General features: G+C 43.7%; 1 protein-coding gene across 3 annotated transcripts in view; it reads right to left on the minus strand.

The window, feature by feature from the left end:
- whrna (whirlin a) overlaps positions 1–25,036 on the minus strand; it is a 193,069-nt gene that overhangs the window by 12,422 nt on the left and 155,611 nt on the right. For 2 of the 3 annotated variants that reach the window (XM_072239952.1, XM_072239954.1), the window contains exons 8-12: positions 23,680–23,886; positions 9,419–9,490; positions 7,704–8,244; positions 6,798–6,973; positions 4,990–5,112 (exon numbers count right to left, since the gene is read on the minus strand). In XM_072239952.1, coding sequence (XP_072096053.1) covers positions 4,990–5,112; positions 6,798–6,973; positions 7,704–8,244; positions 9,419–9,490; positions 23,680–23,886 — 1,119 coding nt within the window. The remainder of the gene's footprint in view (positions 1–4,989; positions 5,113–6,797; positions 6,974–7,703; positions 8,245–9,418; positions 9,491–23,679; positions 23,887–25,036) is intronic. The other variant, XM_072239953.1, reaches the window with a different exon arrangement.

Consider the following 25,036-nt stretch of genomic DNA (forward strand, 5'->3'; position numbering starts at 1 on the left):
TAGGAAAATTCAGTCGCTAAGTATACATGGAGAGGTGGTAAATTGGATTAGACATTGGCTCAATGGAAGAAGCCAGAGAGTGGTAGGGGAGGATTGTTGGAATAAAATTTTCACTTGGTTAACCAACTCATCTAGTTGTGCCCGTCATTCCTTGATACAGTTCAAGGCAGTGCATCGGGCTCATATGTCAAAGGATAAACTAGCGCGTATTTTCTCCAATATTAATCCTATTTGTGACAGATGTAACACTGAGTTGGCCACTTTAACTCACATGAATTGGTCTTGTATAAAGCTAGATAACTTTTGGAGAGATGTTTTTAAAATACTATCAAAAGTTTTGGATCTCGATCTACAATCCCACTTGCTTATGGCAATTTTTGGGATTATCCCATTGGAAGCAGGAAACGTTCCTGTTTCCGCTCAACGTATAATAGCCTTTTCGACTTTACTAGCTAGGAGAACCATTTTATTGAAATGGAAGGAATCTAATCCACCTACGGTCTTTTATTGGCTCTCCTCCATCATGTCCTGTTTAAGTTTAGAGAAAATAAGAAGTCGGATATTTGATACATTCTTTAAAATTGAGCAAATCTGGCGACCTTTTATCCAATATTTTCATTTAATTTGATTTATTACTCTTTCAATCTTTTTTTTGAAGTTTTAGATATGATCAGAAAGTCTTTCTTTCTTTTTTTTTGGTCGTATCCTCAAAATGGACTGCCCAGTCCCTTTTTTTTGTTTTTTTATACAAAGTTTGTATATAGTGTCGTGGTTTTTTTTTTCTCTTCACTTAAAACTCAATATTTTTTCTTTTCTCTTCATAAACTGATAAGAGGAGAATTGCTATTTTCATTTTTGCTTATATATTTTAGACTAGTTTAACAATTTCTATGATTTTGATAATGTCTATCTTAATCTTGGTTTATATTGTTACTGATATATATATTTGAGATAATTCTCATCTTGATTGTATTTATGCTCCTTTTAAATCAATGAAAAGATTAATAAAGAAAGAAAGGTAGTACAGAATTGCTTCTCAGGATGGAGGCCTATGACTAGTGATATGCCACAGGGATCAGTGCTGGGTCCATTGTTATTTGTCATCTATATCAATGATCTGGATGATAATGTGGTAAATTGGATCAGCAAATTTGTTGATGAATACAAAGATTGGAGGTGTAGTGGACAGTGAGGGAGGTTTTCAAAGCTCGCAGAGGGCTTTTGACCAGCTGGAAAAATGGGGCTGAAAAATGGCAGATGGAGTTTAATACAGACAAGTGTGAGGTATTGCACTTTGGAAGGACAAACCAAGGTAGAACACACAAGGTAAATGGTAGGACACTGAGGAGCGCAGTAGAACAGAGGGATCTGGGAATACAGATACAAAATTCCCTAAAAGTAGCGTCACAGGTAGATAGGGTCATAAAGAGAGTTTTTGGTACATTGGCCTTTATAAATCAAAGTATTGAGTATAAGAGTTGGAATGTTATGGTGAGGTTGCATAAGGCATTGGTGAGGCTGAATTTGGAGAATTGTGTGCAGATTTGGTCACAAAATTACAGGAAGGATATTAATAAGGTTGAAAGAGTGCAGAGAAGGTTTACAAGGATGTTGCCGGGACTTGAGAAACTGAGTTACAGAGAAAGGTTGAATAGGTTAGGACTTTATTCCCTGGAGCGTAGAAGAATTTGGGGAGATTTGATAGAGGTATATAAAATTATGATGGGTATAGATAGAGTGAATGCAAGCAGGCTTTTTCCACTGAGGCTAGGGGAGAAAAGAACCAGAGGACATGGGTTAAGGGTGAGGGGGGAAAAGTTTAAAGGGAACATTAGAGGGGGCTTCTTCAAACAGAGAGTGGTGGGAGTATGGAATTAGCTAACAGACGAGGTGGTAAATGCAGGCTCACTTTTAACATTTAAGAAAAACTTGGACAGGTACATGGATGAGAGGCGTATGGAAGGATATGATCCAGGTGCAGGTCAGCGGGACTAGGCAGAAAAATAGTTCGGCACAGCCAAGAAGGGCCAAAAGGCCTGTTTCTGTGCTGTAATGTTCTATGGTTTTATGGTTCTAAACATTCTGAATGTTAAAAGGCCTGAACAGATTAGATATAGCAAAGTTATTTCACATGGTAGGCGAGTCTAAGACAAGAGGGCACAACTTCAGGATTGAAAGACGTCCATTTAGAACAGAGGTGCAGAGAAATTGCTTTAGTCAGAAGGTGGTAAATCCGTGGAATTTGGTGCCATGACAGGCTGTGGAGGCCAAGTCATTGGGTGTATTTAAGGTAGAGATAGATAGGTTCTTGATTAGCCAGGGTATCAAAGGGTATGAGGTAAAAGCAGGGGAGTGGGGATGACTGGAAGAATTGGATCAGCCCATGTTTGAATGGCATAGCAGACTTGATGGGCCGAATGGCCTACTTCTGTATTATATCTTATAGTCTTAATTGCAATTTTCACATTCATTTCAATTGGAAACAATATAAATGCAAGAATGTAATGTTGAGACTTTATAAAGCACTGGTGAGGCCTCATGGAGTATTGTGACCAATTTAGGATCCCTTATTCAAGAAAGGATATGTTGACATTGGGGAGGGTTCAAAGGAAGTTCATGAAGATGATTTCCGGATTGAATGGCTTGTCATATGAAGAGTGTTTGATGGCTCTGGGTTTGTATTCAAGTCAAAGTACATTTATTATCAAAGGATGTATACTTTATACAACCTTGAGATTTGTTTTCTTACAGGCAGCTACAAAACAAAGAAACCCAATAGAACCCATTGAAATAAAAGAAGACTGTCAAACTCCCAACATGCAGAGAAAAAAAGGAGAAAAAAGCCATGCAAACAATAAAAGTAAGGAAATAGTATTCAGAACTGAAGTTCACAAAAGTGAGTTCATACTGTGATAGTTGCAGGCCACAGCCACAGTTCGCTGCAGAGATGAGTAAACAACAGACAATAGACAATAGGTGCAGGAGTAGGCCATTCGGCCCTTCGAGCCAGCTCTGCCATTCACTGTGATCATGGCTGATCATCCATAATCAGTATCCAGTTCCTGCCTTATCCCCATAACCTTTGATTCCACTATCTTTAAGAGCTCTATCCATCTCTTTCTTGAAAGCATTCAGAGACTTGGCCTCCACTGCCTTCTGGGGCAGAGCATTCCACATATCCACCACTCTCTGGGTGAGAAAGTTTTTCCTCAGCTCCATTCTAAATGGCCTACCCCCTATTCTTAAACTGTGGCCTCTGGTTCTGGACTCACCCATCAGCGGGAGCATGCTTCCTGCCTCCAGCGTGTCCAATCCCTTAATAATCTTATATGTTTCAATAAGATCCTCTCTCATCCTTCTAAATTCCAGTGTATACAAGCCCAGTCGCTCCAATCTTTTGACATATGACAGTCCCGCCATCCCAGGAATTAACCTTGTGAACCTACGCTGCACTCCCTCAATAGCAAGAATGCCCTTCCTCAAATTTGGAGACCAAAACTGCACACAATACTCCAGGTATGGTCTCACCAGGGCCCTGTACAGCTGCAGAAGGACCCCTTTGCTCTTATATGCAATACCCCTTGTTATGAAGGCCAACATCTCATTAGCTTTCTTCACTGCCTGCTGTACCTGCATGTTTGCTTTCAGTGACTGATGTACAAGAACACCTAGATCTTGTTGTGCTTCCCCTTTTGCTAACTTGACTCCATTTAGATAATAATCTGCCTTCCTGTTCTTACCACCAAAGTGGATAACCTCACATTTATCCACATTAAACTGCATCTGCCATGCATCCGCCCACTCACCCAGCCTGTCCAAGTCACCTTGCATTCTCATAACATCCTCCTCACAACCTTGCTGTATAACGAGTTGAAGATCAGTGGGGGGAGTAGTAAATCTCGCAGAGCAGCAACTTGAACCGGCCCGTGCCTCGCCTCTGGCTCCAACCCCCTGTCCTTTTCTATCTGGCCCAACACTTAAATTGTCTTGACCTTGCTCCTGGACTTGGACCCTGCCGCTTTGATACACTCTCAAGCTGATGCCTCATCACCTCAGTTTAGTCCATACCCAACTTTTCCAATTCAGCTTGGCACTTAAATGTATCAAACCTCGGGTCATTCCTCACTCACAGGCCTGGGTCCGGGCCCCCCCCCCCCCCTTGACTCTGCATTGCCTCTGTTAGCCTTGCCTCAGTTCTGCCAAATCAAATTGCCTCCAAGTTTGTTCCAGGAATGGTCAAACATTGGCTCATTCCCCACTCTCCAGCCCGGACTCAATCTGCCTTTATTCAGCCCGTACACACCACACCACAGCTGTCCTGCACCTTCCACGCTTCAAAAATACCAGGTTGTACAGGTGGTTCAAAAGCTCAACTCCAAAAGGAAAGCTTTATTTGCAGTTTATTGTTTGCAGTGATCGTTTGGTGGAACAAGTGTAATTAATGAAGTATTTAGTTGTTTTCTTTGTTTTATTTGCCACCAACAAGCAGTTGCTGAGCTTCACTAGTGCCAACTTAAACTGGAAATTCACTAGAATTCAGAAGAATGAGGGGTGACCTCATTGAAATCTATCAAATGCTTGAAAGACCTTGATAGAGTGGATGTGGAGAGGATGTTCCCTATGGATGAAGAGGCTAAGACCAGAGGGCACAGCCTCAGAATAGAGGGGCACCCTTTTAGAATGGAGATGAGGAGGAATTTCTTTAGCCAGTGAGTGGTGAATCTGTGGAATTCTTTGCCACAGGCAGCTATGGCGGCCAAGTCTTTATGAATATTTAAGACAGAGGTTGATAGATTCTTGATTGGTCAAGGCATGAAGGGATATGGGGACACAGCAGGAGATAGGGGCTGACAGGAATAATGGATCAGCCATGATGAAATGGCAGAGCAGACTAGATTGGGCAAATGGCCTAATTCTGCTCCTATACCTTACAGTCTTATTATGAATAGTACCTACCTGATTGGTAATGATATGGCAAAGAGTACCCACCTGAATGGTAACAATGCGGGGCAGAGGCTGCCGTGTGTTTGCCCCTCCTTCAATGGCAATGCCCAGGGTGGGTGCACTCTTGGGGACCCTCACTAGGACCGAGGTTGGCTCTAGGAGGCCAGGCTGCAGGAGGAACAAATCTAACAGTTAGTTCAGGCACTGATCACAACTCCTGGTCATCTGCCTGTTACCACTGGGGACAGACCAGTATTTCTGAAAACACTTCTTATAAATGTCCTTCCCTTCTCTGCCATGGGTTCTGATTCCTATGTCCAGCACTTGTGGTAACAGGTCAGTCAGTTGGAGAGACAGCTCCAGTGAGAGATACACAACATCTCCACGTAGGGAACACAGACCAGTACAACACAGGAAAAGGCCCTTCGGCGCACAGTGTTGTGCCAAACTTAATCAAACAGCCAACTAAACTAATTCCCTCTGCCTACACAATAACCGTATCCTTCCATTTTTCTCATTCATGTGCCTATCTAATAATCTCTAGAGTATCTGCCTCTACCACCACCCCAGGCAGAGCATTCCAGACACCCACCATTCTGTGTGTAAAAACATTTGTCCCTCACATCTCGTAGAACATAGAACATAGAATAGTACAGCACAGTACAGGCCCATCGGCCCACAACGTTGTGCCGACCCTCAAACCCTGCCTCCCATATAAGTCCCCACCTTAAATTCCTCCATATACCTGTCTAGTAGTCTCTTAAACTTCACTAGTGTATCTGCCTCCACCACTGACTCAGGCAGTGCATTCCACGCACCAACCACTCTCTGAGTAAAAAACCTTCCTCTAATATCCCCCTTGAACTTCCCACCCCTTATCTTAAAGCCATGTCCTCTTGTATTGAGCAGTGGTGCCCTGGGGAAGAGGCGCTGGCTATCCACTCTATCTATTCCTCTTATTATCTTGTACAGCTCTATCATGTCTCCTCTCATCCTCCTTCTCTCCAAAGAGTAAAGCCCTAGCTCCCTTAATCTCTGATCATAATGCATACTCTCTAAACCAGGCAGCATTCTGGTAAATCTCCTCTGTACCCTTTCCAATGCTTCCACATCCTTCCTATAGTGAGGTGACCAGAACTGGATACAGTACTCCAAGTGTGGCCTAACCAGAGTTTTATAGAGCTGCATCATCACATCGCGACTCTTAAACTCTATCCCTCGACTTATGAAAGCTAACACCCCATAAGCTCTCTTAACTACCCTATCTACCTGTGAGGCAACTTTCAGGGATCTGTGGACATGTACCCCTAGATCCCTCTGCTCCTCCACACTACCAAGTATCCTGCCATTTACTTTGTACTCTGCCTTGGAGTTTGTCCTTCCAAAGTGTACCACCTCACACTTCTCCGGGTTGAACTCCATCAGCCACTTCTCAGCCCACTTCTGCATCCTACCAATGTCTCCCTGCAATCTTCGACAATCCTCTACACTATCTACAACACCACCAACCTTTGTGTCGTCTGCAAACTTGCCAATCCACCCTTCTACCCCCCTCCTTTGTACTTACCCCTTTTCACTTCAAATGGATTCCCTTTGGTATTAAAGATTTCAACCTTAGGAAAATGACATTGCCTGTCTGCTCTATCTATGTCTCTCATAATCTTATAAACCTCTATCAGATGTTCTCTCACCCTCCGGAGCTCCAGAGAAGATAACCCAAGTTTGTCCAATCTTTCATTACAGCACATGCCCTCTAATCCAGGCAGCATCTTGGTGAAGCTCTTCTGTACTCTCGTTAAGCTAATGTCATGCTTTTCCCAGGAAGGCACAGAGCAGTATCAGCCCTTACTTACTGGTTTGGAGAGGCCCTCTGCGTCGCTCCTGTTCCTCGCCAGGTCACTGGTGACTTTGCTGCTTGCAGCAACCAGACTTGCGTCTTTACCATTGCCTGTCACTTCAGCAACATCGACCCCACTGTCCTCGCTGAGGGTCTGTCCAGTGTCAGATAACTGGCACAAGGCAGCGGCTGCTGGGAACAGGGGCAAAGGCTGTCAGTAACGGAAATGAACTCTAAAAGGCCGAGTACCAGCAGCTACCTTCAAAAACAGCTGCCCCACCCCCCACGCTTTGCAATGCAGTGATTCTTGTACTGAGAATCTCGGACAACAGAATCATACAGCATGGAAACAGGCCCTTCAGCCCAACTACAGCATACCCCTGCTAGCGCACATTCACCCCATCACCCTCCAAGCCCCTCCCCCATGTACTTATCAGAGTTCCTCAAACGCAGCAAATGTACCCGCAGTGAGCACTTCCTCTGCAGCTGTACATTAACTAGAATAGCACAGAAAAGGGCCCTTCAGCTCATCTGTCCATGTGGAGTAACACACAAAATGCTAGAGAAACTCAGTGGACCAGGCAGCATCTAAGGAGAGGAAGAAACAGTTAATGTTTCAGGGTAAGACTCTAGCATTTTGGGTGTGTTACTCTGGATTTCCAGCATCTGCAGAATCTTTGTGTTGATGATAGTCCACATTGAACTGTTATTCTAGCTCGACTATCAATCTGCATCTGGACCATAGCCCTCTAAACCACTCCCATCTATGTACCTAGCCAAACTTCTCTTAAATGTTGCAATTGTAACCCCTCAACTACTTCTAGGTTCTATGGTTTAACTGGAATATCACATCTTGAAGAATAAGGGCTGAAAACCAGGACAGATAAAAGGAGAGCAGAAGGGGAGTGAAACCGGAGCCTACCTCGGGAGTGGGGTAACGTTCGAACTTCATTGACATCAGGTTCACTGTTGGCTTGATGCACCTCCACCATGACAAAGTGCTGATTGGTTGCTGCTAACTGTGATTCTGACTTGTCTGTTGAGCCGGGACGAGACATAGGAGGTGGCGATGCAGACCCTGAAAGTGATGGCAGCTGGGCCGGAGACCTGACTCTGGGGAAGGGCCCAATGAGGTGCTGGGTGACGTGAGCAAGTTGTGGCAGCATATCATTCCCCGGGCTCGGTGTTTTCACGTCTTTAGGTTGGGTCACACAAATAGACTCATCCAATGAAATGACAGAGGATGAGGTGAGGGATGTACGGTCACTTGTAGCATCGCTGTCAATATTTGTAGTGGTTAATGAAGGGCTTCGAGGAGCTACGAAGAAGAGGCCAGAATGCGACGACTCTGAGGAGCTCCAGTTTGCTGCGTCCCTGATCGTCTGTGGAAAGGCAGGGTTGGGAGACTCTGGTGGAGCAGATATCAAGTCAGATGAATTCTCAGTAAATAACTGCACATTGTCCTAAAAAGCAAACAGAGTTACAAATGTGACTTTATTCAGAATTGTGAAGCTACTCTTCTGTATAGGAGAAAGTAACTAATACCACAGTGGGGCAAATGGACTGATTATATTTGGCCTTGCTCACAGAGCAGAACAACCTGTAGAATCACCCTGCAACTGATAAAACTGGCATAAAAAGGATAATTTTACCATAGTTATATTTAATCGGCTGGAGGAACTCTTCGGGCTAGTCAGCAATTGTGGAGGAACTGCGATGTGTATGTTTTGGATCCAGACCCTGTCTCTATGTTTATTTGTTCTCAGTGGTGAATAATATTACAGGCTGGAATTTGTACACCAGCTATAAGTGACTTTAAATCATACAGCTTGGCTGTATCTGTTGAGAGTGCAACAACATGTTTGTTTTTGAATGAGATACAAGACATATTGGCCAAAGGGCAGCAGAGACAGTGAACCAATGGGTCTTTAACCACAATCCCATCGTGTGGTAGCATTACGCAGCCCCTTATCTCATCTCTTAAGAGCTGCTACAAACTTCTCACAACATTTGGCACAGAGCCTACTCACTGCCCCTCTCCTGCTCTGTACAGTTACCTGTGCAGGACCACCACAAACTGAGATCAAAGAATGAAGGTAAACTCTGAAGGGCTGAATCCGTACTGTGTGAGGGAGCCGATACTGAGTGAGGATTAACCTCTGTCCTTGCTTTCCCTTTACCTCTTGGTGTACAGCTACTACCTGTATTCTATACTAACAAAAAGCATACAAACCTCAGTGGGAGAGAACGATTAGATTGATCTCAAGGCAGATTAAAAGGTCAGAACATCATGGGCTGAAGGGCCTGAACTGTTCTCCAAATTTGTGGAATCTTTATAGAGTTTTATAGTTGAAAACAGAGTACGGAGCCAAATACTGAAGGGAGAGAGAGGTGATTAAACAGAGAAGTTCATTCTGAAGCTGAGTGAGTGATTTGCTAATGGGATAATATTTCACAGCATTCAATATTCTCTGTTGGTGCTGAATTATTTTTATACATATTTCCATCGAGCTGACAGAAACAAAAATGCAAAAATGAATAAATGTGTTTTCTGTTGCTGTAAAAGCAAACACCAAATCATGTTCGGAAAAGGAAATTATGCGGCAGGTGACAATGTGGTACAAGTGCAAGACTCACCAGAGAGATATCAGGCAAACTTCCAGCATCTCCCTGCAGCTGGGTGCCGGTCGCCATGAGATCTGTGTCATTCTGTGTGTGAGAACAGACAATTTACTAACAGGACAGATTCCTTTCATGAACAGTCTCTGGGGCTTGGTGCCTCAACTCTGTGCAGACAACTCTAACTCTGTGTGGAGTTGAAAAAGGAGGAATATTGATTGCACTGCTCATTATAAACCTCAGGGACTCCCATTCATTAAAGACAATGGAAGAGAGCCCTGGCCAAGCTGTGTATGGGACACCCCGACTATACCTACTCCAGAAGTTCACTCTGGTGAGTATTAGAATGACTGATGATGAGTGAAAAGTTGATGCACTGTAACCCAATCTGTAACCAGAATTATGTTCCTCACACTGATAACAACCCAGCTTGTATATTACAAGGGAAATACAGATGCTGCAATCTGGAACAACAAGCAATCTGCTGGAGGAACTCGGGATGCGGGGGTGGGGGGTGGGGAGAGGTAGGTCAAATAAAGATTAAAGATTAGCATTATTTGTCACATGTACATCGAAACAACCCGTGAAATGCGTCCTTTGCATGGAATCAAATTAGTGATGATTGTGCGGAGGGCAGCCCAGAAGTGCTGCCACACTTCTAGCACCAGCATGGCATGCCCACAAGGGACTTACCCTAACTGTATATTCTGACTCCTTTGTTTTCATGGGTGGTTACGAAGGAAAAGAATTTCAGGATGTATATTGTATACATTTCTCTGACATCACAAATACACTTGAAACCTTTGAAACCATGTCTCCTGGCTGCTCACCAGCAACGTTACATATTGGTACCAGTGACATATGTAGAAAAAGGGAGGAGATCCTTGAAACAGAATACAGGGAGTTAGGAAGGAAGCTGGGAAGCAGGACCTCAAGGGTAGTAATCTCAGGATTGCTGCCTGTGCCACATGACAGTGTAAATAAGAATAGAATGAGGTGGCAGATAGATGAGTGGCTGAAGAATCGGGACAGGGAGCAGGGTTTCAGATTTCTGGATCATTGGGACCTCTTCTGGGATAGATGTGACCTAAACAAAAGGGAGAGGTTGCAGTTGAATCCGAGGGGGGTCAATACTCTTGCAGGTTTACTAGAGCTGTTGGGTGTGGATTAAACTAATATGGCAAGGGGATGGGAACCGACGGAGCTGAGGATCAGCCAGCGGGTTTACAAGTAGATGATGGGAGTAACATGAATGTAAGGAAGGACAAGCCAATGATTGGGTACAAATGCAGACAGAGCAAAGAGTTAAATTGTATCACAGAGGCAAAATTCAAAAGGGCAAAGAATACAGAACTGAAACTGCTGTATGTAAATGCATGTAGCATTCGGAATAAGGTGGACAAGCTCATGGTGCAATTAAGAGACTGGTCGGTATGACATTGTGGGCATCACTGAGTTGTGGCTGAAAGGCCATATTTGGGAGCTTAACATCAAAGGATATACTTTGCAATGAAAGGATAGGCAGGAAGGCATAGGCGGTGGTGTGGCTCTGTTGGTACAAGATAAAATTACATCTTTAGAAAGAGGTGAGATAGGGTCAGAGAACGTTGATTCTTTGTGGGTGGAGTTAAGAAATTGCAAGGGTAAAGACACCATTATGGGAATCATATGTAGGCCTCCAAGTAGTAGCCAAGATGTGGGGTTGAGATTGCACCGAAAATGAAAAAGGCATGTAATAAGGATAATGTCACAATTATAATGGGAGACTTCAATGTGCAAGGGGATTGGGAAAATCAGGTTGGTGTCGGATGGCAAGAGAGGGAATTTGTTCAATGCCGACAAGGTAGCTTTTTACAGCAGCTTGTGCTTGAGCGCACTAGGGGCAAGGCTATTTTAGATTGAGTGTTATGTAATAACCCAGATATTATTAGTCAGCTTAATGTAAAGGAACCCTTTGGAGACAGTGATCATAATATGATTGAATTCACACTGCAATTTGAGAGGAAGAAGCATAACTCACATACGTCAGTATTGCAATTAAAAAGGCATAAGAGAGGAGCTTGCCCAGGTGGATTGGAGGAGGATGCTGGCAGGGATGACGGCAGAGCAGAGGTGGCTGAAGTCTTTTGGAATAGTTCACAAGGCACAGGATAGGTATGTCCCACAGAAGAAGTTCTCAAATGGCAGGGCTAGGCAACCACGGCTGACAAGGGAAGTTAAGGACTTTATAAACACCAAGGAAAGGGCATGTAAGGTAGCAAAAGTGAGTGGGAAGTTGGGTGATTGGGAAGCTTTTAAAATCCAACAAAAGGTAACTACAAAAGCTATAAGAAGGAAAAAGATGAAATATGGGGGAAAACGAGCTAATAATATAAAGCAGGATTCTAAAAGTTTTTTCAGTTATATAAAAAATAAAAGGGAGGTGAGAGTTGATATTGAATCACTGGAAAATGATGCTGGTGAGGTAGTAATAAGGGACAAAGAGATGGCACATGAACTTAGTGAGTTCTTTGCATCAGTCTTCACTGTGCCAGAGCTCCGTGAATGTCAAGGAGCAGGAGTGAGTGCCATTGCTATTACGAAGGAAAAAGTGTAAGGCAAGCTCAAAGGTCTTGAGGTGGTTACGTCACCTGGACCAGATGGACCACATCCCAGGGTCCTGAGAGAAGTCGCTGAAGAGATACCAGATGCATTGATCACGTTTTCAAGAATCACTGGAGGACTGGAAAATTGCAAATGTCACTCTACTCTTTAACAAGGGAGGAAGGCAAAAGAGAGGAAGTTATAGACCAGTTAGCCTAACCTCAGTGGTTGGGGAAGTGTTGCAGTCTATTATTAAGGATGAGGTTTCAGGGTATCAAGAGACTAATAATAAAATAAGTCAAAGTCAGTATGGTTTCTGCGAAGGGAAACCTTGGCTGACAAATCTGTTAGAGTTCTTTGAGGAAGTAGTCAGCAGGGTGGACAAAGGAGAGACAGTGGATGTCATTTACTTGGATTTTCAGAAGGCATTTGAGAAGGTGCCACACATGAGACTGCTTAACAAGATAAAATCCTTTGGTGTCACAGGAATGATACTGGCATGGATAGAGGAATGGCTGACAGGCAGGAGACAGTAAGTCGAAATAAAGAGGGCCTTTTCTGGTCAGCTGCCAGCAACTAATAGTGCTCCCCAGGGGTCAGTGTTGAGACTGCTTTTCACATTGTTTGTCAATGATTTGGATAATGGAATTGATGGCTTTGTGGCAAAGTTCGCGGATGATATCAAGATAGGTGGAGGGATAGGTAGTGCTGAGGAAGCAATGCGATTGCAGCAGGGCTTAGATAAATTGGAAGAATGGGCAGAAAAGTGGCAGATGGAATACAGTGTTGGGAAATGTATGATAATGCATTTTGGTAAAAGGAACGATAGTGCAGACGGTTGTCTAGTATCAGAGGTGCAGAGGGACTTAGGAGACATAGGTGCAAGACTCCCAGAAGGTTAATTTACAAGTTGAGTCTGTGGAAAAGAAGACAAATGCAATGTTGGCATTTATTTCAAGTGGAATAGAATATAAACGCAAAGAGATAATGCTGCGGCTTAATAAGACACTAGGCAGACTGCACTTGGAGTATTATCAACAGTTTTGGGCCCCATATCTAAGAAAGTATGTGTTGTCATTGGAGAGAGTCCAGAGGAGGTTCACGAGGATGATTCCTGGGATGAAGGTGTTAACATAAGATGTGTTTGGCAGATTTGGACCTGTACTCACTGGAATTTAGTAGAATACAGGGGGATCTCATTGAATCCTACCAAATGTCGAAAGGACTAGATAAAGTGAATGTGGAGAAAATGCTTCCAATGATGGGGGTGTCCAGAACTAGAGGGCACTGTCTCAATATTCACCAGGGGTAAAGAGGAATTTTTTTTAGCCAGAGAGTAGGGAATCTGTAGAATGCTCTGCCACAGATTGTGGTGGAGGCCAAGTCTGTGGGTATATTTAAAATGGATGTTGATAATTTCCTGATTGGTCAGGGCATCAAAGGATATGGCGAGAAGGCAGCTGTATGAGGTTGAGTGGGATCTGGGATCAGCCACAACGGAGCAGACTTGATGGGCTAAATGGCCTAATTTTGACACCAGCTAACCCAATGATCAGTCAACCGAAATAATCTTGATCAAGCCCAAAATATCAACTGTTTATTCCTCTGCATAGATGCTGCCTGACTTGTGGAGTTCCTCCAGCATTTTGTGTGTGTTGGTCTGGATTTCCAGTTTCTGCAGAATCTGTAGTGTGGCCATCCTGCTGTCCACAAGCCTGACCATGCAGTCTGTACGCATTCACTGAATCGAAGAGACTGTGAGTTCTGTGGCTGACTGATTGCCCTCAACGCTGGTGTAATGACTCAGGGATCATTTAATTAACTCATTAATTTAGGGATGACCTTCCTGCAACCAAAGCTGCATTGGATGCATTAGTGTCCCCTTATTTAATTGACTTTGGCCGCAGCCCTCCTAAACTTGCTGAACAGAGAGGATGGATTTCTTTATCTGATTTCCCAAGATTAGACTGACTTTACTCTGGCCTCAGTTGTTGATACATGTTGATATAGCCCTTGTGGCCGAGGGGTAACTGTACATTTCATAGGGCACTGGTCCCACATCGCTAGAATCTGATAGCCAATTTGATTCATCCACAAGTTACTCACTACCTTGGCCATTTCTTCTGGTTAGACTGTGAAATGGAGGATCTGAGGTAAGCACTTCAGCAGAGCTTGGTGTAAACTGGACATAGAGAGGGGTCACAGCTTGAGAGAGCCTGCCTTGATGATCTCAGATTGTTTGCTGGCAAATCTCATGGAGTGGATACGGCCCAGTACAGGTATTCTATGGCACTTCCTAGGGTTGGGAGATAGCAAGCTGACTTCCTGGCATAGTCCATGAATGTCCAAAGATGAAAAAGCACTGACTGAAAGACTGGAGTTCAATTGCTGTTGCTGTCTATAGAAGTTTGTACGTTCTCCCTGCGGCTGCGTGTGTTTCCTTCGGGCACTCCAGCTTCCTCCCACATCCCACAGATGTATGGATCAGGCTTAGTAAAGTTGTGGGCATGCTATGTTGGTGCTAGAAGCACAGCGACACTTGCACATCCGCAAACTGTGTAAGTAATTGACGCAAGCAACACATTTCACTGTATGTTTTGATGTACATGTGACAAATAAAACATCTTTATAAATGGGTGAATGATTGCTCAGAAACTTGCCCACAATATCTCTTCCCCACTGGTTAGGTGATAGATGTCTGTGGAATTGAGTTCCATCGTAAAGTGCCGGATCCCCACTCACTCCAAAATGGGAGTCTCAGCTCTTTCAGGAGCAGCTGTTTTTGAAGGTGCAGTGATGGTCAAAGCCGGGCAGTGTTTTGATTTGCGATTATGTCTTAATGACACATGCAAGGTGATTAGTGAGACAAATTAAACCGTGGGTTTAACGTGTAATTCGGAATCTGCTCCATGACTCTGCTGTCAGCATACTGCATATTCGCATTTAGACTGTTCTGAGAGGTCAGACCTCCAGTGCCTTTCCTCTGTACAAACTCAAAGAGATTCTGCACACACTGGAATTCTTGAGCAACGCCGAAAGACTATAGCTGGGAGTTTAATGTCCAGGAATACACATTGTATCGAAAGGACAGGCAGGAAGGCAGAGGAGGCAGCATGGCTCTGTTGGAAAAAATGAAATCATAGAAAGAGGTGATATAGGATCGGAAGGTGTTGAATCATTGTGGGCAGAGCTAAGGGAATGCAAGGGTAAAAAGACCCTGATGGGAGTTGTGTACAGATCCCCAAACAGTAGTAAGGATGTGGTCTACAAGTTACAATGGGAGATAAAAATGCATGCCAAAAGTGCAACAGTCATGGGGTTTTCAAAATGCAGGTTGCGAAAATCAGGTTGGTGTTGGATCCAAAGAGGGGGAGTTTCTAGAATGCCTACAAGATGGCTTTCTGGAACCCTGAGGGGCAAGTGATCATAATATAATTGAATTCACCCTGAAATTTGAGGAGTAGCAGCTAAAGTTACAGACATCCCACCCTGCAAAAACTCAAACTCATTTCAGGGAGGTAGCACGCCCGCGCCCCCCCCCCCCACAACCCCATATCCCTCTCCCCCCCGGGTTAACCTTCAAGGGTGCATGTATACAGCACATTTGATTATGAAAGAACACAACAATTTATTTGATCACATATTGAAACTATTTACACACACACATATATATCACATGTTTTACTTTGGACAGCTTCCCCCAAAACTCATCAACTGGCAAACATTTGTAGTTGGCACCAGTCCTTTAAGGTTAGCTGAGACATACTCCAGGACCTCCAAATGGAGCTGTTCTCTTGCATCTGCCTTGATCACATTTGGAAATCTCTCTGCCAAAGGCAATATCTGCTCTGGATTCACCTCATCTTGGCTCTCTGTATTGACCACTGACAGATTTTTCAAGATTTAGTCTCTCATTGGGAACTTCTCCAAGATTTTTTGAAAGCATCTGACATAGAATGCTCTGGCATCTTTGAAGAACTGATTTGTCTCATAAGGGGGAGATCTCTTGTGCTTCCTCGCTTAGCAACTGCCTCCTTGCCAGGTACCCAGTAAAAAGCTCTTCATCTGGGCGGTGAATTTCAGGGTTGCTCACATCTATCTGCTGAATGTTCTGTTCTCTCAATACCTTTGGCTCAATAAATCTGCTTACTATGTCATGCAGGAGGTCTTCTACACTCTAATCCAGCTCGAAGAGGATAGAGGCCTTGTTTTGGAAAGTCAAATTGAATTTGTCAAAACATTGTGTGACATTATGGAGAAAGCATGTGTATATTTTCATTTGGGGCTCTTTCAGCCTCTTCTGAATATGAGATGACTTCTGATTCTCACTCTTTGACTCAAAATATGAAATAAAGGCCGGCCATTGGTGGAGCAGATGGTCCAAACCTTTTCCTAAAGAAAGCCAGTGTGTAGGACAATGCTTTTGTACCCTCTGCTGGGCAACATTGCAGAACTCCTGAAACTGTTTTAGGTCTTCTCTTCGTTTGGAACTTTTCTCAAAATAATGGTAGATGTCAATGAGCAGTTCTTCAGGTGACATTGAGAGCTCCTTAGCAGCAGTTTTGGCACAAACGTTGACCAGGTGACTTGGACAGCCAACGCTGTAAATATGTTGGGCCTGTGCTTTCACTCTTGACAAGACAGAGTTGTTTTTGCCAATCATCACATTGCAGTTGTCACTGCTAACTCCTACACAATTAGACCATTCAAGGCCTTTGTCATGCATGGATGATGCAATGCAGTTGAATATGTTTTCAGCTTTGGCATCATTGCACACTGGCTTGTCTACAAATCCAACTGTTACCTAATCCTGTGTTTCATTCTAGTACCTGGCTAAAATAGCACATTCCTTCTCACACATGATATCGTTGCTTTCATCAACCAAAGTACTGTATGGCCTTCTTTCTGTCCGGATGAACCTGTACAGATCCTCTGAACATTCAGCTTCCAGTGCCATGCTCACAATTGCTGCTGTCTTGGTTGATGAGCAGGCATAGTTTTTTGCTATTTCTGTACTTATATTATATTATATTATATTATCAATAGACAATAGATGCAGGAGCAGGCCATTCAGCCCTTCGAGCCAGCACCGCCATTCACTGTGATCATGGCTGATCATCCACAATCAGTACCCCGTTCCTGCCTTCTCCCCATATCCCTTGACTGTGCTATCATTATCATGGAATCGTTTTTTTATTCTATTACAACTTTTAAGCACATCTACAGGGAGTTTGGCCTCATCACGTAGGACATCAATAGAGTAGTTCCTTAGCAGCTAGCCAGCTAGTTTAAATAACGTTAGCTATGCTAATGAACGAATGACACCTGTTAAACTCACCTCAACGTGTCTTTTACAGCAGTCTGGGCAATAGAAAAGTCACTGTTGCAAACAGTGCAGCGAGCAACACTGTCATTATTTTTGCCCCCTCTTAGGCAGGGGTACACTTTAGTGTAGTCTGGGGTGAAGTGAGTTTTATATATTTTTTTGAAACGCACTGCCACGGCGGTGCAGGACGCGAAACTGAACTGACGGAGAGACAGAGGTCGACTGTAAAGCCCGCCCGCAGAGAAAACTGATAAGTCTACTTAGCATAAAGAGAGACCAATCAGGATGCTCGCTCTTGATCCCGCTCCCGATCTCAAAAAAATCAATTTCCGGGATATTGTATATAATTTGCAGGTGTCAGGGAGCTGCCATCAATATGCGGGAGACTCCCAGAACTTCCGGGCGAGGTAGGATGTCTGAAGTTAGATGTACTGGTATTACAATGGAGTAAAGGGAATTACAGAGGCATGAGAGGCTTTAGGGAATCCTGCACAAAGTCCCTTTGTGTCTCTGTTTTTTGGATTTCCTCTCCATTTAGAAAATAGTCTACGCTTGCATTTTTTCTACCAAAATGCATGATCAAACACTTCCCTACATTGTATTCCATCTGCCACTTCTTTGCCCATTCTCCTAATCTGTCTAAGTCCTGGTGTAGACTATCTACTTCTTCAAAACTACCTGCTCCTCCCCCTATTTTCATATCGTCTGCAAACTTTGCATCAAAGTCATCAATTTTATTATCCAAATCATTGACATATAATGTAAAAAGAATCAGTCGCTACACAGACCCCTGCGGAACGCCACTAGTCACTGGCAGCCAACCAGAAAAGGCTCTCTTTATTCCCACTCTTTGCTGCCTACCAGTCAGCTACTGCTTTATCCATGCTAGAATCCTTCCTGTACTACCATGGGCTCATAGCCTCGTGTGGCACCTTGTCAAAGGCCCTCTGAAATCCAAGTACACTACATCAACCGATTCTCCTTTGTCTATCCTGCTTGTTGTTTCTTTCAAAGAATTACAACAGACTTGTCAAGCAAGATTTTCCCTTGAGGAAACCATGATCACTACCCCGGAGGTCCTGCCCCTTAACTCCCTGAATTCCCTATGCAGAACCTCGTCACTCATCCTACTCATGTCATTGGTGGCTACAAAGACCACGACCCCTGGCTGCTTGCCCTCCCAATTTATAATGCTGAGGACTCAATCCGAGATGTCCTGGTACCTGGGACCTGGGAGGCAACATACCATCCGGGAATCTCGTTCTTGCCCACAATACCTTCTGTTTGTTCCTCTAAGTAATAAGTCCCCCACCACCACAGTGTGCCTCCTCTGAGTCACAGAGGGAGACTCATCAGGGATCTGAGCACCGTGACTTTCCTCTGTTAGATCAACCCCTCCCCAAAGTGATAATCCTGTTGTTGAGGGGATGGGCACAGGGGCATCTCTGCACTGGCTCCTTAGCCCCTTTCTCCTTCCTAACTGTTATCCCATCTTCTGCGTCCTGCACCTTGGGTGTAACTACCTCTCTGTATGTCCTACCTTTCACCCCTTCAGCCTTCTGAACGATCCAGAGTTCATCCAGTTCCAGCTCTAATTCCTTAATGCAGATTGTTAGAGGCTGCAGATGTGGGGAGAAGGCAGGAGATTGAGGCTGAGAGGGAAAATGGATCAGCCATGATGAAATAGTGCAGCAGACTCGATGGGCCACATGCCTAATTTTTCTTTTATATCTTATGGTCTAAAATGCTGGAGGATCGCAGACAACATCCACCGAGCGGAAAAAGCAGTCAACATATCAGCCCGCTTGGACCCTTGATCAGGACTGGATACCGGTTTCAATATAAAAACCCTCATCTCCCATTCAATACTGCTACCAATCAACTTAAAGCTGTTGGTAGCTCATCGATTGCCTTGCCAGGGCACTTGATTATTTTATCAGATGGTTCTGTGAAGAGACTGGAGATGAAGGGAATATTTTCCTGAGAGCACAGAAAGCTCAGGGAGGAGCTCACAACAAGGGAGGTTTTGCACAGCATAATAAAGAACCCGTATTTTTATATAACATGGTAATTCCATGTGTTAAATCAATGGGAATTTAAAATAAAGGGGTCAACAGAATTTATGATGTGAGATTTAGGATTAGAATGAGTTATTTTCACCTTTATCAAAAGCAATAAAAACTGGGCAGTTTCTACAAGTGGTGAAGGATCAAATTGTGTCCAATCCAGTACAATACTATTAACATCACAAATGCAGAGTACAAGCATAGATTGTTGGAAAGAACGTGCCATTGCCATGGAGGCTGTGTAACACTACTTCATTATACACCAAGTATTGATGTTGATGTCGACTCTCCATGGTAATGGAGTATTACCCTCCATTAATAAATGCCATTTTTGCAGTTTCGTGGAGAGCTTTTGAAATCCCGAATCCTTTAACTTCCAGGTGTGCAGGCAGTTGGCACTGGGGAGACACCCACTTCTATTCTGCCTCCCAACTTTCCCCTGTTGCACAGAAATTATTCAAAATGTGTGGGGTCTTTTACAAGTATGGTCCCCTTATGAACAAACTTCTTCTGGTTACAAATGTCTGTTTCTACTTCTGGGTACTGTATCCAGGTGAGAGAAGACAAATCGATATAGTAGGCAAAGGAAAGTGAACGGCAAAGTGGAGAGAAACATAAATCTGATGTGTTGGTATTTCAGTGAAGTAAAAGAAATTACAGTGGCATGAGAGAGGAACTGGCCAAAGTTGACTGGAAAGAGACACTGGCAGGAAAGACAGCAGAGCAGCAGTGGCTGGAGTTTATGCGAGAAATGAGGAATGTGCAAGACAGGTATATTTCAAAAAAGAAGAAATTTTCAAGTGGAAAAAGGATGCAACCGTGGTTGACAAGAGAAGTCAAAGCCAAAGTTAAAGCAAAGGAGAGGGCATACAAGGAAGCAAAAATTAGTGGGAAGAGAGAGGATTGGGAAGTTTTTAAAACCTTACAAAAGGAAACCAAGAAGGTCACTAAGAGAGAAAAGATTAACTATGAAAGGAAGCTAGCAAATAATATCGAAGAGGATACTAAAAGCTTTTTCAAGTATATAAAGAGTAAAAGACAGGTGAGAGTAGATATAGGACCGATAGAAAATGATGCTGGAGAAATTGTAATGGGAGATGAGGAGATGGCAGAGGAACTGAACAAGTATTTTGCATCAGTCTTCACTGAGGAAGACAGCAGTATACCGGACACACAAGGGTGGCAGGGAAGAGAAGTGTGCGCAGTCACAATTACGACAGAGAAAGTACTCAGGAAGCTGAATAGGTAAAGGTAGATAAATCTCCTGGACCAGCTGAATAGGTAAAGGTAGATAAATCTCCTGGACCAGATGGAATGCACCCTCGTATTCTGAAGGAAGTAGCTGTGGAGATTGTGGAGGCGTTAGTGATGATCTTTCAAAAGTCGATAAATTCTGGCATGGTTCTGGAGGACTGGAAGATTGCAAATGTCACTCCGCTATTTAAGAAAGGGGCAAGGAAGCAAAAAGGAAATTATAGACATCGGTGGTTGGTAAGTTGTTGGAGTCGATTGTCAAGGATGAGGTTACAGAGTACCTGGAGGCATATGACAAGATAGGCAGAACTCAGCATGGATTTCTTAGAGGAAAATCCTGCCTGACAAACCTATTACAATTTTTTGAGGAAATTACCAGTAGGCTAGACAAGGGAGATGCAGTGGATGTTGTATATTTGGATTTTCAGAAGGCCTTTGACAAGGTGCCACACATGAGGCTACTTAACAAGAGAAGAGCCCATGGAATTACGGGAAAGTTACATACGTGGATAGAGCGTTGGCTGATTGGCAGGAAACAGAGAGTGGGAATAAAGGGATCCTATTCTGGTTGGCTGCCGGTTACCAGTGGTGTTCTGCAGGGAGCAGTGCTGGGGCCACTTCTTTTTACGTTGTACATCAACGATTTAGATTATGGAATAGATGGCTTTGTGGCTAAGTTTGCTGACGATACGAAGATAGGTGGAGGGGCCGGTAGTGCTGAGGAAATGGAGAGTCTGCAGAGAGACTTGGATAGATTGGAAGAATGGGCAGAGAAGTGGCAAATGAAGTACAATGTTGGAAAGTGTATGGTTATGCATTTTGGCAGAAAAAATAAACAGGCAGACTACTTTTTAAATGGGGAAAGAATTCAAAGTTCTGAGATGCAACGGGACTTGGGAGTCCTCATACAGGATACCCTTAAAGTTAACCTCCAGGTTGAGTTAGTAGTGAAGAAGGCGAATGCAATGTTGGCATTCATTTCTAGAGGAATAGAGTATAGGAGCAGGGATGTGATGTTGAGGCTCTATAAGGCACTGGTGAGACCTCACTTGGAGTACTGTGGGCAGTTTTGGTCTCCTTATTTAAGAAAGGATGTGCTGACGTTGGAGAGGGTACAGAGAAGATTCACTAGAATGATTCCGGGAATGAGAGCGTTAACATATGAGGAACGTTTGTCCGCTCTTGGACTGTATTCCTTGGCGTTTAGAAGAATGAGGGGAGACCTCATAGAAACATTTCGGATGTTAAAAGGCATGGACAGAGTGGATGTGGCAAAGTTGTTTCCCATAATGGGGAAGTCTAGTACGAGAGGGCATGACTTAAGGATTGAGGGCGCCCTTTCAGAACAGAAATGCGAAGAAATTTTTTTAGTCAGAGGGTGGTGAATCTATGGAATTTGTTGCCACAGGCGGCAGTGGAGGCCAAGTCATTGGGTGTATTTAAGGCAGAGATTGATAGGTATCTGAGTAGCCAGGGCATCAAAGGTTATGGTGAGAAGGCGGGGGAGTGGGACTAAATGGGAGAATGGATCAGCTCATGATAAATGGCGGAGCAGACTCGATGGGCCGAATGGCCTACTTCTGCTCCTTTGTCTTATGGTCTTATGATAAATGACTCTAAAGGTTACTGCACTGTGACAAGTATGGAAAGTTTGCCATTGATGTAGAGTGAAGCTGTGTCACTGTATTCAGTGGTTACCACTTCGGAAGTTGCCACATAGAGGCAACTTATTCTGAGAGAATAGTGTTAAAACTTAAAACATAACATAACACAAAGCATAGCACATACAAAATGCTGGAGAAACTCGGCAGTTCAGGTAGGAGACACAGTCCATGTTTCAGCTTGGAATGCACAGCCACAGTAACAAAATTCATGGGATTGCTTATCTGCTGCACCCTTTCAACCATGAACTTGTCTGATGGGCTAAGAGATCTAAGGAACTTGTTAAAAACTCAGGCCTGAGGAATGTCTAAGGCAGACATCGTACTACAGTGGAGAGGTTCTCTGAAATTATGATATGACTAAAATCATCAACAGTAGGTGCCACACAGAACCAAACTACAGGTATTCACTGTTCAAACACCAGTGAATCTGAACTTCTACAGCTAATGTTTCCTTCACTGAACCATTACTGTGCGTTTATAATCATGTGAAGCATTCTGACACAGAAAAAGTAAAAGAAGAACCAAGGAACATGCAGCATTCACAAAATACACGAGACAAACAGCATGCAGAGCCCATCAGAGGTGCACACACTGGGGAGACATGGCACTCGGCTGGCTGAACACTGGGGCAGCAAACATACTGAGCCCTGGTCACTCCGCAAACCACAGCACTCATATCACAGGGTGGAAAGCTGTACCTCCATAAGATCAATTAACCACAACAGACGTTCCTGCAAACATTTCGTATCAAAAGAATTAGCACAGAGATATGCGAGATGACCAACGGTAGCAAAGTTCACAATACTGCTGCAAGACCATGGTACTGAAGGGCTGCTGATTCACCACAGGGTGATACTCACATTTGTACACGACTGTGTGTGTGTGTGTGTGTGTGTGTGTGTGTGTGTAGGGAGGGGTATCTGACCATGCCTTCCCCACACTTTCTGCAGGATTGGTTTCAAACGAGGTGGGACCATCTAGTTTTCCATGGTGAATATTCTAATTTTCTGTGAAGCAAAATGTTTGTAGATTGAAAACATTATTAGCCAGATGGTTCTGGTAATAAGTGGAAAGGAGTTAAAACATAGTTGGGTGAGAGACAAGCATTGCAGTGACCATCCCATAATGTAGTGAGTGACCAGTAGTATCGGTGAAGTTGGAACAGAGCTCGGATTGAATAAACTGTTTCCACAACTCATTCACTATAGCTTGGTGGATTTTATTTGCTTTTTAAAGGCAAATTCCAAACTCTATTTTCCATTGTGCAGATTTCAGACAGTCCCAAACTGGACTGATTATGGCAGGGAATTACCCATAGGCTTGATAAAATGTTCATCTCTGGATCACAAGCAGATGGAGCATGAAACAGTAACTTCAAACACTTACCCTGGCAGAACTGAGGGTGGTAGATGTATAGTAACTGCTGGAAGATGAAGCTGTCTCTCCATAGGACATGGCAGAGTAGGAATCTGTTCCGATGCTGGAGTTCTGTCGAGTTTTCATCGACTCAATCTCACGCCTCAGTACCATGCTATCAAATCTATCCAAGTCCTGAGGAGTAATTATACTTCGGACTTCTGACAGCAGGGAGAACTAACAAACAATAAAGAACACAACAACATTACGGTGTTAAACACAGAAATTCTGAAGGTGCTGGAAATCTTGAGCAACACACACAAATGCTGTAGGAACTCAGTAGGTCAGACAGCACCTATGGAGGGAAATAAACAGTTCACATTTTGGGCCCAGACCCTTCATCAGGATGGGAAGGGAAGGAGGAAGAAGCCAGAATAAGAAGGTAGGGGGAGGGGGAGTGGAAGGAATACAAACTAGAAGGCGAGACCACGTGAGGGGGAAGGTGGGTGGGTAGTTGAGGGGAATGAAGTAAGAAGCTGGAAATAAAAGGGCTGAAGAAGGAGGAACTTGATAGGAGAGGACAAGAAACCATGGGAGAAAGGAAACCAGAGGGTAGTGATAGGCAGGTGAGGAGAAGAGAAGGGGTGAGAGAGGAAATGAGAATAGAAAAAGAGAGGAGGAAGGGGGATGAAATTTCTGGAAGTTAAAGAAATTGACTGACATTCATGCCATTGAATTGGAGACTACCCAGATGGACAGAAGGACCAATTTTACATGTGCCTTTGGTGTACCCACAAGGTGAAACCTACAACATTCAAATTCTCATTACCTGTGTTACATTTTATCTTGTGTAGCCCGAGACATTGAGATTGAATGGATGACCAGCCATTTTATCATTCTGGGACAAATCTCAGGATTGACACCCTTGACTTTGTTTCCCCCAACCCATCTCTGTGAATTTCCACAGCAACCCACCCACATGTGCTAATATCCATGTTTTTAGCAACTCTCTCCCAATGGCTTGGGTGGGTAGTTGGGTGTCCTGCCTTAACCATGGCCTCTAATAGTCTGATCCATCTGGAACCAAGCACAGAGCATCAAAATGCTGTGGCACAAATCTTCAAAGCAACAAATTCTTTACTTCGCCTCTTCAGACTTTTTATTGCAGTCATAAGATTTGCAACAACTACTTTTTTCTAATCAATACAGACCTTGGGCCAGGGGGAGGGTATGGTTCAGATATCCTGCCTGGTTTGCAGCTGTGTTCACCAGAAACGTGTGAATTTGCATCTGACAATTTACTGGAAATACTCAGTGCGTCAGGCAGCATCAGCAGGGAGAAGAGACTTTATATTTTTGGTCAATAGACTGTTAGTTTTCTAATGAA

The sequence above is a fragment of the Mobula birostris genome, chromosome 22 (assembly GCF_030028105.1).
Source record: "Mobula birostris isolate sMobBir1 chromosome 22, sMobBir1.hap1, whole genome shotgun sequence".
NCBI classification, from domain to species: Eukaryota; Metazoa; Chordata; class Chondrichthyes; order Myliobatiformes; family Myliobatidae; genus Mobula; species Mobula birostris.